At 41.4% G+C, this 12,964-nt stretch overlaps 1 protein-coding gene across 2 annotated transcripts in view; it reads right to left on the bottom strand.

The window, feature by feature from the left end:
- AlaRS (alanine--tRNA ligase, cytoplasmic) overlaps window positions 1-12,964 on the bottom strand; it is a 56,636-nt gene that overhangs the window by 15,977 nt on the left and 27,695 nt on the right. For both annotated transcript variants that reach the window (XM_065444142.2, XM_065444143.1), the window contains exons 12-16: window positions 10,545-10,698; window positions 10,293-10,462; window positions 9,796-9,912; window positions 5,364-5,504; window positions 500-640 (exon numbers count right to left, since the gene is read on the bottom strand). In XM_065444142.2, coding sequence (XP_065300214.1) covers window positions 500-640; window positions 5,364-5,504; window positions 9,796-9,912; window positions 10,293-10,462; window positions 10,545-10,698 — 723 coding nt within the window. The remainder of the gene's footprint in view (window positions 1-499; window positions 641-5,363; window positions 5,505-9,795; window positions 9,913-10,292; window positions 10,463-10,544; window positions 10,699-12,964) is intronic.

Below are 12,964 nucleotides of genomic sequence, written 5' to 3'. Positions count from 1 at the left end.
CAACTCAGCAGTCACAATACGTGATCTCAATCTACCAAAAAACACAAGAAATTTACATCATTACCTCACCAGCCTATGTAGCTGCCATAGGACCTCCTCCGACCAATTTTGCATTAAATAGTTTTAAGTTGCCCACACTGCTTTTTAAGATCAAATATTGTGTTCTAGAATGTAGTCATTGCCAATACTTGGCCGAAAGCACCTGGTACCTTACAGTACTTAAGCAACAATGATATTTGTAATTTGAAACCTGGTGGGAATATTTCATATTAAAAAAAGAAGAGAGCTAGCAGTGATTGTAAGAGTGGCCAGCAGACACGAATGGCAGCCATTTTATGAGAAGCAAACAATGATATTTCAGTCAATGAGGAAAAGCAAAACGTAAAGAGAACTTGCAGCCTTTCTTCCATATATAAAGCAAGAATAAAGACTAAAACCAAACTTCACAAAATACCACGTAATTGAAAGCAAATTAGCCAGAAACAAGTTTTATGCTTACCTCATTAAAAACTGCTCTTAGTCCTTGAATGGCTTTTGCAAGAGCAAGAGGTGAATCCTTTGCATATACTACTCCATTCTTCGCAATCATTTCATTTGCATGTTGTTCAGCAGCCTTTACTTCTGCTGGTGACATTGGCTTCTGCATGTAATATATTACGTATGCATTCAAGTCAACTTGGTAGTTTCAATGGTATTTGTTTCAATGGTAATTAATGCTTTTACTGATGGCTAGTGATTAAGAAGACACATTGCTTTAAAGACATTGTTCGAGCCAACAATGAACTGTATGGGAACAAAATATACAGTAAACTCTCGTTAAGATGAACTCGGTTAAGTCGAATTCTCGGATATATTGAACATTGTGGGAATTGTGGGAATGTAAATATAAAGAACTGTACTTTTATCGACAGTACCTTTCAAAAAAGTATTTTCTCACAGCAGACCTAAAGTTACGGGCTTCTTTTATATGTACTGGCAGAGAATTCCAAGCAAGTGCACCGTTAAATTCCATGAGCCTTTTCTCGTACAGATTATGACATGGAGGCAGATTAAAACACAGATTAAATGCAACTCTTGTATTTCGTAAAGGGATTTTAAGCAAAGTAATTGGATCATTGGCTTCGATAATACTATGAATGACCTCAGCGATTTTCAATTCATACAATGCATGCACTAGCAACACATGCAATGAGCTACACAAGTACGTACTGGCTTGTGTACACCTAGAAGAAGTGATAATTCTTACTGCGCGTTTTTGCAGACGGAATACAGGATCAAGGTAAGTTATAAAAGTGTTACCCCATGACTCAATACAATAACATATGTGACTCTGAATGAAGGAAACGTACAGAATGCGTAGGACAGGTTATACGAAACATTTATGAGCCTTAAGAAGAATATAACATCCATAAGCAACCTTGGAATAAAGGTGTTTAATGTGAGTTTTCCAGTGCATGTCTGAATCAAAGAAGATGCCTAAATATTTGTAGGAGACAACTTGTTGTAGTTTTGTACCTCGTAATGATATGTCCAGTATTTCAGTATTGAATTTTTTCTTCCTAGAATGAAAAACTGTATACTTAGTCTCACTAAGATTATGGGTCAGTTCACTGGATGTGAACCACTAACTATCTAACTCTGCATTTATTTTATCCTGTATATCAAGCAGACTATCTCCAGTAAATACAAGAGCGGTGTCGTCAGCATACATGAAAGCCTGTGAATGCCTAAGCTTTGCAGGGAAATCATTTATGTAGAGTGAGAAAAGCGCGGGCCCAAGAAAGGAACCCTGTGGCATGCGAGTTAGTAGGATTTATGAAGTAGACGTATAATTCTTAAGTACTATTACTTGCTGCTTGCAGTTACTGAGGTAGCTTCGAAGTAAGTTCTATTTATGCGAGCAGGCGCGATGCTGCTTGAATGTCCTGCCGTTGCATGCTGTAGAACAACTTGCACATGTTTTAGCTCGTTCTGAGAGAAATTTACACGATGTCAGTTCATACAGGGTAATCAGGAAACCATTGCGTAGGCTTTCAGTGCAGCAGTAACTACAGTATGGAGAAATTTCGCTTAGTTCCGCAAGAATGTTACTTGCATCATCAGGCATGGCCTAGGTGCATGTTGTAAACTAGTTTGGCTGTGTCGTTTTCCGATTTAACAGCAGCAGCGTCTGAGAATTGGAAAATCTTCTCGCTATCCGACCGCTTGGCATGGGAACTAAAACATAAGAGTGCTCATTAACGGTCAATCGAATGCAACCCCGACACATCTAAGTGCCAATCGTTATTAAATATTTGCATCAGCAACCGGCATCATTCTCATGCATGTTAAGTCTAATAGACTTGAACACGCTATGCTATGTCTATGTTAGCCTCCTGTACGAGGTCAGTGGCATTGCTCAGCACAGCAATCATTGCGGTTGGTAAACTAGCATGATACAAATAAGTTTTGAGCTTCAGCATTATCTTTGTCATCTCTCACAAAGAAAAAAAAAGAATGAAAAACAAAACATGCTACAATGAAGCAATTAACACTGCTTCAGACACTCAACCCTTCACAAGTGTGATTCACACTGTACGGTATGTCGTTATTACCAACCAAAGCTATTTTATTCATTGGCAGAAACTACATCCAACAAACGAGGTAGTCACACAATGTATCTACAGATAATAATTTCAATGGTTATCCACTAAATAGCACAACTTATTCCGTAGCAGAACAGTACCCACGCTGTTATGATCATTGCGTATGTTTCTTAACTACTTAGTGCTTCTAAACAACAACTTAGAATTACAGTGACAAAGCTAGTCATCCTTGAGGACATAACTTTCAGTGTGCATTCATCAAATTAGCCAGTAGGTAGAATGTATGTTCACCCGAGGCATCACATTTAAAGTTATGTCACCTGAAAGCAAGAGCATCCCCAAAAGCGAGACAAGAATAATTGTTCCACTGTTCCAATTCTTCCATTACACTTCATTATAATTATATGTATATAAGTTTCTAAGTGCAGCAGATGTTATACACAAGTGTTATTAGCACAGGTTCATGAAGCCTCTTGCCTGCAGGTTCCCATGTGCTATATGTCTAATCACACAACAAGCGAAAATATGTGGAAAAACATGCAAAGGTTTGCCCAAAATCTCGAAAGTGGGTGCTGTCATTTGCCAAGTGTCCAAGCTAGTGGCACAACAACACAGCACCACAGCACATGGAGGCTCCAACAAACCATGAAGTCTCGGCTAGCACAAGTTCGTTAACATGATTGATGAGGGAGAGCATGTATGTGAGCAGCATCGTGTGCAAGAAAAGATTTACCGCCAAGCTTATGTAGTAAAAATGAACTTATCACAAGTCCTTTCAGTTACATTTTTATGCTAAGAGCCTTTAGTTGTTTTTTTCCTATGCAATGACTGCCTATGTTCCATCATACGAAAAACAATGCTAATAATAACTGATGAAGATTAACATCCCTAAGCTGTGCAATGAGCTATAAGAGCATAGGAGGGCTCCACATTAATTTTGACCACACATATATTTTATTGTTTGCCAAGCTTGAGCATACGAGCATTTCTCATTTCTTCACACAACCCCTATTGGAATACAGCCAATGTGGCAGTGAATCAAGCATGTGACCTAGTCATAAACAAAAGTCTGAAATATGAATCCTTGTGGTTCAGATCGAACTGTTTCATACAATCACAAGTACATTAGAAAAAGCCATGGTGATGTCTATACTAATAAAAACAAAGGTCTGAAATGTTGTTACCATCTTTCCATCAACTTGGACTACTGCAAGAGTGACAATACAACTATATTATCTTTCTGACAATGCAGCAGAAGCGCCACTCACAAATCTGGCCTTTAGCCCCTTCCCTTCTGCCCGTTCGGCGCTTCACCGTGCTTGGTGTTCTGTAGCACGTTTTTTCTGCTTCGTAAAGCATGTTCCGCATTGTAAGAAAATTGCTCTAAAATCTGCTACAGACATGGCACTGACAAAATGACCGATTTATTTTGTTCACAAAAGGCTTCCACGTTGGACGCAGTAAAAGAAAACTAGAAAGTGAGCCTAAAAGCAATTTAAAACGTGCAGGAACATGAAGAGCACTGTTGTGTTCTTACAGTCAGAACGCCTTTTGGACTTTTGAACATGGCCATCGAAAATTAAGCACAGCATCGAATGGGTCTGCTTCACAGTTTTCTGTGGTATGTGCAGAAAAAAATGAGGCTACTCAGAAACCTGTATGCTTTTTTTTTTAGCCTGGTACTCTGGTTGCAACAGCTACAACAACAGAGCAGAGTCTGGCGAGCAGGAAGCTTTGCATTATTTTACGGACAACTCCTGCTGGAAGTGTAGTCAGATATGGCCATCTAGGGTGCCAAACCCAAAACAACTAGAAAATAGCCTGCAATGCGCTACCTGCAATGTGCTGCCATCTATGAATAACAGCCTGAAATAGCAGTTCTTTGAGCAGCCGGCTAATCGCTGGCCACTCAGACATTGGCCTTGGCTGTCGCGGCCGGTGGATCGTCGACAGAGAAAGCTCATTAATTCGATCTCCAAGGGGACTGGAAATTTATTAAAATAAAATGGAGTTCAAACTAAGGGGAGCCTGTTTAAATATAGCGCCCAATCAATTGTGCTGTACAGCACACAAAACCAAAACCATCATCAGGCTCGCATTGAAGAAGTCTTATCTTTCCTCCACTAGCACACAACGACATATATGATGTGCTGGAAGTAGTCTAGGTTCTGTATAAAGTCCAAGTGCAATAAGATCACGCTTCACGCTGGTTGCTGTAGATGCTAGGAAAAATGTGCAGTGAGTGCACAGTAATGTGATGAAGCCTGCGCTAGGAGAGAGAGAGAGAAGGTGCAGGCGAGAGTGCTGTAACATGATCAAGTGCATATTGGGAGCTCCTTCCAGCTCATTTTTAAGTCACATGGCAAAGGAGGGCACACACTGCTCATCACTTTTACATGACACATAGAACCTTCACCTTTGGCTTGGGTTTGTCCAATATAAGGCGCATGTGAGTGAAGATTTTGTTCAAAATAACCGTAAAAGCGTGTTTTTTTAGAGTTCAAATTCACAGGAGTTTTTCTCTATTCAAATACATAGTACTCTGCCGGGACCAAAAGAGCAGTTCTAATTATCCGTCAATTCAAATTATCAGGATTTTGCTGTAGTTTCACCTCACCATCCAAATGAATGTTAAAACTGTAGCCTACAGAAGAGATACAAGTCAAAACAATAATAATTTTTTGTGGGCACATAGGTCATTTTAAGTAAGATTACCCCCCTACACACACACAATTAAAATTCAATTAGGAATTACTGTGTATTGAAATGCGAGATCACCTTGTTTGTAAAATCAAAACGCAGCCTGTCCGGAGCAACAAGTGATCCTCTTTGGTCAGCCTCGGCAGTTAGCACAGTGCGCAATGCAAAGTTCAAAACATGCGTCCCAGTGTGGTTGTTCATCAGTAACTTGCGGCGTTCCTGCAAATTGGCAATGCCAGAAATTCCCAAAGCACATTTGTCAAATGTCAAAGCAATAATTTCTCAGATTTCAAACTAACACTTTAAAACAGAATTCACAGTTACATTGCACTTACAGTAAAACCTCGTTAATATGTACCTGTTCATAACTAATTTCGGTTTAAATATAGCTGCCATGAATCCCACATCCTACCACTTATTGATCTTAATGTATTGGCTGACTACTTAAGCAGTAGTTGCTTATTGCATGTAAAATGGTTAGTGCAAGGTATTTATTTCATTTTTCAGCACATACAAGAGCAAAATTGGCAAAATGCCATGAGCACAGGCCATAGATAGCGATATTGCTGCACACGGACCTTTCACGGATTGCAGTCGCTACCGACAGAGACATCAAAACATGGTGGCCATGATGTGTTTCCTGCTCCCATAGCTTCTGGCACTTCCACGTTGTCCACAGTACAACATGGAAATGGATGATAACCCTTCTGTATCTGACGCAGTGCGTGCGTTGACTGTCATGAGAGCATTCGCAGAGAAGTTGGGCCTTATGGAGAAACTGGCTCGCAACCTTGCCGAGTTTGAGGAGTTCGTCGTCGCTGCAAGGCCGCCACAGTGGCAAGTGAATATCACAGATTTTTTGCTGCCTGCTCACAAATAAAACTTGTCTGTGTGTGTTTGAGTGAGAACTAGGACGTACTTCTTTTCTGGCTGGCAAGTCTACAGACGCTCATCTGCCACTATCATTTAATTAGTCATCGCTTAGTGTGTACCCGTCCACGTTCCCTGACAACTACGTATTAACGAGGCTTTACTGCATCAGATTCACACATAAACCAATGACAGGTGGCGAGAAAAAATGTGAAAGATGGCTTGTCTCAAAAAATAAATCCTTATAACATTTCATGTAGTAAGGTCGAACCCCATGATAATGAAAGCCAGAGACAATGAAATTCTTGAAACAATTATTTTTGTATCCACGGCAAATGCCTATAGGACTCAATGTATTTCGTATCTCTTGACAACCAAACATCACTACACCGCAATCCCGCCTTACCAAAACTTGTTGGAATGTTAGTCCCCAAATTATCTACCCGTGTAATGCTAACCAAGTGAAAAGATACTCAAATGCATTTTCTGGCCACTTAAATTGCATAAAATACCGTCACAACAAGCTTGTGTGATCGCCGCCATTTTTAATTTTTTTTGCAAAAACAGCAAAGCACCAGAAGAAATACGCTATTACTGCCATTATTGTTTGTAGATTGTCTGTTTCAAATGGCATGGCCGTATCACCACTGACCTGTAATGACATGTGGTAACAATTTTCATATCATGTGTAGTGCATGCATACTCTGAGGGTCGGTTTGCATTGAAGTTAATTGTGAGGGACAGGGAAAACAAAGTGCAGCGAAAACAAAGAAGTTCATGTCCCACCGTTGTGGTGTTTTGGCGCTCGATGTTGTAGCCACTGCACGGGCTGTCTCGCTCTACAACTGTGATTGAGAACTAGCACCGTATTGTGCCACCGAAAGTGACCGTCTGAGAATGCAGGCCTGACTGAAGCACACCGATTTAGTTTCCACCGAGCAAGCACATCGCCTGAAGATCTGGCATCGTCAAACGGAGGTTTGCCAAAGATGCCTGCATTTTGGGCCGATCACTTTCTGGGATATGATCACTTTTGTGCGACTCGGCACCAGACATATCCGCATCTATGGGTGACAAGGGCAACAGCTTTCCTGGCACTGTGCCAAGACAGCCGTACTTAGCACTGCAGGATCTCTCTTGCTCGTAGAAACCAATACATCCGGTCCAGAGTCGCACGGAATCTCGCAAAGGTTATTGTATCGCCAAAAATTATTGAGAATATCAATCCATACCAGTGTGCCATCGCTGACCAACACATGGGACACACCTTGTGCTGTCAGCAATGCGCAGTTCTGCATATATCGTCGAGCAAGGCTCACCAAAGTAGGCTAATATAATTCTGACAGTAAACTTTCGTATTTTCCATGCATTCTCTGTCTGTGCTGTCTCACTTCACAACAACGAAACTCTTGCGGAAGCAAATCTTCACGCTCTCCCCACTGATTTTATTACTGCGGGGTTCAACTGCATTTACTTCCTCCTGCACAACTTGTTTTGGGTATTTTCTATGTTGTGTGCATGTATTCTAAGCAACTTGGAGTAAGAGTGCTAGCTTCTTTTACCTGTCCACTTAGTCAAAGCGGTTTAACATGCATATTAGTCATGTAGCTTAATGTCCATCAGTGTTCAGCAAAGTTATGTAGTAATCAAGTTATACGACAGTTATATGACAATGATTCAAATTTACCTTTTCAACACGCTTTTGCCTATATGTATGCAGCTATGGCCAAATGCATGGACCCACACGGTGGCACTTGGGAGCAAACTCTAGCAGCCCTAAAATTACAGAACTGATTGAGACTACAGCATATCAATTTTTACTGCAGACAGACCAGACTTGCCCTAAGCATGTAAATTAAGTAGGGGTGTGCTAATACCATAGTATATTTCGACTCTAACATCAAATAGAATAAAAAAAGATTAGTATTGAATCTAATATCAAATATTAGAAGAATTTCCGCAAAATTTATTGCTTACAAATTTAGGGCTGAAAAACACAGTTCTGCACATGCTTGGGAATCAAAATGTAGTAAGCTATGAGTAACTTAGGTACCTAGAAATCAAGATACACAGTATGGTCTACTTTATAGGGAACACAAAATTAGAATTCCAGTACTGATTACAACTCAGTTCTAGTATGTGAAGATCGGGAAAATACTTCTTTATCAGTAGAATTTCTGGTGAATAGAATCAAGTGCTTTTTTTTCCTCTGAAACTAATGACGTTCTGTTGTATTGAATACCATTTAGGTCCTCAGTTTAATAGTGAACCTGTGTTTTGTGGCAATCTTTTATTTATTGCATAGAAACTCTTGCTTTCCAGCTTTTCTCTTAAGTACAGAAGGCCTTTCACAACTTTACAGCAGGATGGGTTAACGTAAGGGCAATCTGTGTGACAGACGATAAGACCATAATTCACGTGACTCAATCACCACTTCGCGCACAGCCGGTGCCGACGGTAAATAACAGGAGCTGTCCACACAGTTTCATTATCAGGGACGACATGATTTGCCATCTGTCAAATATTCTGATATATGGAGGGTCATAGCAAGTTTGGGCGTTGCTCGCTTGCTGCTAATATGTTTGTACGGGTGGCTCATCAGTGATCGGTTCCGAGATCACGTGTGCGAGTTAGACTGACAGTTGTCGGAGCAGCATGAAATTCGTTGCCGCATATCCAAGGCGATCTACGTGCCGCATATCCAAGGCGATCTACGTGCCTGTCAGTGGCTAATCAGCCCGATCTTCACACATACTTTTGCACTTTATGAAATGCTCACTGCTTTTGTTGCCTTCTCTCTGTCTACGTCGCATTATTATTTCAATCGGTCCTGTCAACCCGGACAAACCCCATACCGACAGAAGTGGACCTGGCCAATGCGGCACCATTCTACAAATTGCGGTGTTTGGATGCTGTGTGTGTGATCACCGCATCAGCCCAACGTCGGGGAGCGCTCGCAGTGACGAAGTCCACTACCGTGTCAGCAGGGCCGACCCGTCCACAGCAACGTCGGTGCTCCTTTTGCGCCGAAGACGCTGGGCAGCATCGGGCCCAACAAGATCCATGGCGCACACGACATGTGGCACTGTAAGGGTCTCTACACCAAATATATCAAATATTCGAAAAATCTAATAGTAGATACTCAAGTATTCACACACCCCTAAAATTAAGTTAAGATACTCAAAATTACTGTGCTACTTGTAGTGGGCACAACACTGGCTTACCTCTTCTGGAGAGACGTTTCTGCAAGATACTAAACACGAGTTGAACGGTGATACGTATCATTATGCGAAGCTTTGTATGAAGCAGACAGGTAAGCCATTATGAGCAAGATGAACTTGATGTGTAGACTTTTATGATGCCCTCCCTGCAGCCTATACTGCCCAATTTGGCCACCTCTCTAACGATACTATATTGTTACAGGTTGACATACCAGTTGAACAAAAAACACTCAGGTTGATCAATTGCTGGCAAGCCTTGCACCAGCTAGTTCAGCCTAAAGCTAATAAACAACAACTTATGTTCATCATAGTCACAACAAAAATGTGTCATCGATTAACTCCTACAGCATGACAAGTCACACCTTACCAGTATACACTTTTGCAGCACAGGCTAAAGACAGTAAACTCCTGGTACTAACCTCATCAATGGACAGCTTCAGCTTATCACCCACTTTAAGCATACCACTTCCAAGCCTTCCGATGTGAATAACATAGCCCCCTTGGACATGGACTTCATTTACAGCAAACTCCACATCCTAAAGGACACACAGAACATACACTTAAAATTAGAAAATTGTAGAAAAACTATATGAACATACTGTAGAATCCCCCCTTTCCCACCCTTGCACAGACACAAGAAATCCTGTAGCTAAACATTCACAAGGTGCAAATTGCATTCCTCAATAATAAACATAATGCCACGACCAGCAGCAGCACTAAAGTGACAAAGCCCAGAAAATTTAACTTGTGTATAAAAAGAACCAGATTATCACATAACGAATGGTTGACAGGCTACAACATTTGAACCACATAAATTAGCCGTGTATCTAACAAACAGACAGTCTGTTAGCTTTTAACGCTTGCATAAACAAACAGCTTTTTGCAAGGTATCAAAGTATACATGCAACATACACACCTCATTTTCCTCAGAAGTCATAAACCCAGTGTCACAAGACTGGCCTCCAGATTCTGCATAAAAGCTTGTGCGGTCGAGGATGACACCACACTGATGACCAGCCTCAACTGAGTCCACAAACTTCTTGCACGTTCGTAGCACAAGAACAGTGCCATAGCATGGGGCAAAATCTGCACACAGAAGCATAATTGGACAATATTGTGAGGTATGTGTGATAAAAAAGCAAAATGAGCTAGAGTGTGAGCAACACACCATATGCAGCATCCTTGTCATCCGACTTGGCTGAATAATCATATTTGGGGAGGTCGTCTGTAGGTGGCACACCTTTCTCCTGCAACTCGGATATGGCGTGTACATCGAGCTTGAGCCCAACATCTACTCTGTTGTCTCCACCCTGGGACGCCAACTAGAAAGAGCAACAAAAATAAGCAACTCTCATTTAATTTCTGCTGATGAAAACATGGCAAAGCAGCAAGCCCTTTAGCACACATACTCTTTAAAAACGTGATTGAGTTCTATCAGCAGGGACTGTGGCATGTTCCATAAACATAGCACAAGTGTTGGCCTGTTCTTCCACCCCAGCTTGTATTCCCTTCACACTCACTGTAGAAAGAGTCAACGGCTGTCACTCAGCTGTCACTCTACCCTGTCACTGTCACTCTAGCAGCATAGCTGTGAGGACCAGCATTCCTGCTTTCACAGTATGTCACAGAGAGCTTTGCTTTCACAGCAACATGCCAGGGGTGCCTATTCTGTGTATTTGCCCTTGGCGCAGGGGCCTGTGCTTTTCGGGCCACCTGGGACTGGGCATTTAAATAGTGTTGGGTGTCATCCGAGATTGGGTGTAAATAAACTTGTCCTTCATTAACTTAGGCACTAATCTGTTCCGTAAGTTATGACATTTGGTTGCTCTTTGAAGGCTGAACGTGCACACACAGCAGCCCACCAGATTACACATGAGGAAGCTGATGGAACTGGGGCTTGCTAAGCTTGAACCTGCAGTAGTTGGTACTCCTGTGAGTATTATATACTATGAAGGCTACCACAAACTTGAGACATTTTTGATTTGAACTTTTGATTGGCAACTCCCAAGTTTTATACCATGGCCCAAGGAACATTCTCTGCACTAATATTACAGTTGATAGCCTGCACAATATGAGCAAGACACCCCCTCCCTTCCCCACTTTTCAGCTTTTAAACTGTGTTTGTGGGGAATTCAATGACTCTATTCTTTTCCCTTAATGCAAGTTATGCAGTGCTGTTTCCTAAGTTACGGGCCTTTTAATACAAACCATGATAAAAACACTGCTAGCTGGAAAAAAATAGTTTCTGGAAAAATAAGTGGTGGTCACTTTGCACACAGGAACTGACAACAAATATTGAATCATGTTTGTCAGTCACTAACTACATAGGACACGTGAAAAATGAATCCCTTGGCCCCTCTGGATTCAAACTCAAATACCCCGAGTTTTGAGCCTACTACCTGAAACCACTATACCATGGCACCAACACAATTCCTCAATGCAAGGTTTAGGTCATTTTGTACCTTGATACTACTGCATATTGCCTGTAATGGATTTATACTTGAGCAATTTATACTTTAATCAAGAGTATGATTACTGATTATGATGCAGGATCTCACCAAAAATAAAAAAGATGAAGCAGTGATGCAAAACCTTTTGTCCTTGACTGCTTGTTCTTGTGTTTTCTGCACTACTAGTTACAGAAATGCAGTGCCAATACTCCAATTGCCCTGAAGAACTTGATCTTTTCATGTACAGGTGATGCATCAATAGCAAACAAAAGCGTGCCACATACAATTAACAGACAGTGGAAGTCATATTAAAAGAAATGCTCATCAGAGCGGACAAGTGCCTATAGGTAGAACTTCTTGCATCAAAACTACTGCTTCTTTCATGCATTTTCTGTTTGTTCAGGAGTAAACAGCACCTCAAAATGCCATTGGACCAGACACACTGCTTCAGAAGGGTGCGGTGGCAGCCACACAGGCAACAGCCAGTACAGTAACATTAGCTTTCTACCGCACACAGCACACTGAGGCAGCATTAACAAAATCATCAACCACCCATTGCAGTTGCTTAGTGGCTATGGTGTTGGGCTGCTAAGCACAAGGTCACAGGATCGAATCCCAGCCACCACGACCGCATTTCGATGGGGGCGAAATGCGGAAACAGCTGTGTACTTGGATTAGATGCACGTTAAAGAACCTCAGGTGGTCCAATTTCCGGAGTCCTCCACTATGGCGTGCCTCATAATAAGATGGTGGCTTTGCCAAGTAAAACCCCATAATTTATTTTAATTTTAAATCATCAACCATTCAACTGGTCCAACCATTGTTGGACCACACAAATCAACTCGTTTAGTGACGTACCCTTTACTTTCATCATGAAACCATAAGAATAGACATTTTCAGCTCGCTTTTGAGTGGTCATTCACTCCAAATTAGACAATGCATAATACAAGGCACTTTTTTTCAGTTCACTTGTAGTGGTCGATTACACTTAACTAGACAGCACTTGGCAGACATAATCTATAGTGGTGGTCTGCCCATGTCATGTGCACATACCCACAAACTAGGATTTGTCCCTGCATGCAAACTTGGGTCTAAGCCGAGCATAATCTGGTGTTTGAATTTACTGCCCCAACTAGTC

This window comes from Dermacentor albipictus, chromosome 1, assembly GCF_038994185.2.
Source record: "Dermacentor albipictus isolate Rhodes 1998 colony chromosome 1, USDA_Dalb.pri_finalv2, whole genome shotgun sequence".
Classification (NCBI taxonomy): domain Eukaryota; kingdom Metazoa; phylum Arthropoda; class Arachnida; order Ixodida; family Ixodidae; genus Dermacentor; species Dermacentor albipictus.
Note: the sequence above shows the minus strand (reverse complement) of the source record. Positions and strands in the feature narration are given on the sequence as shown.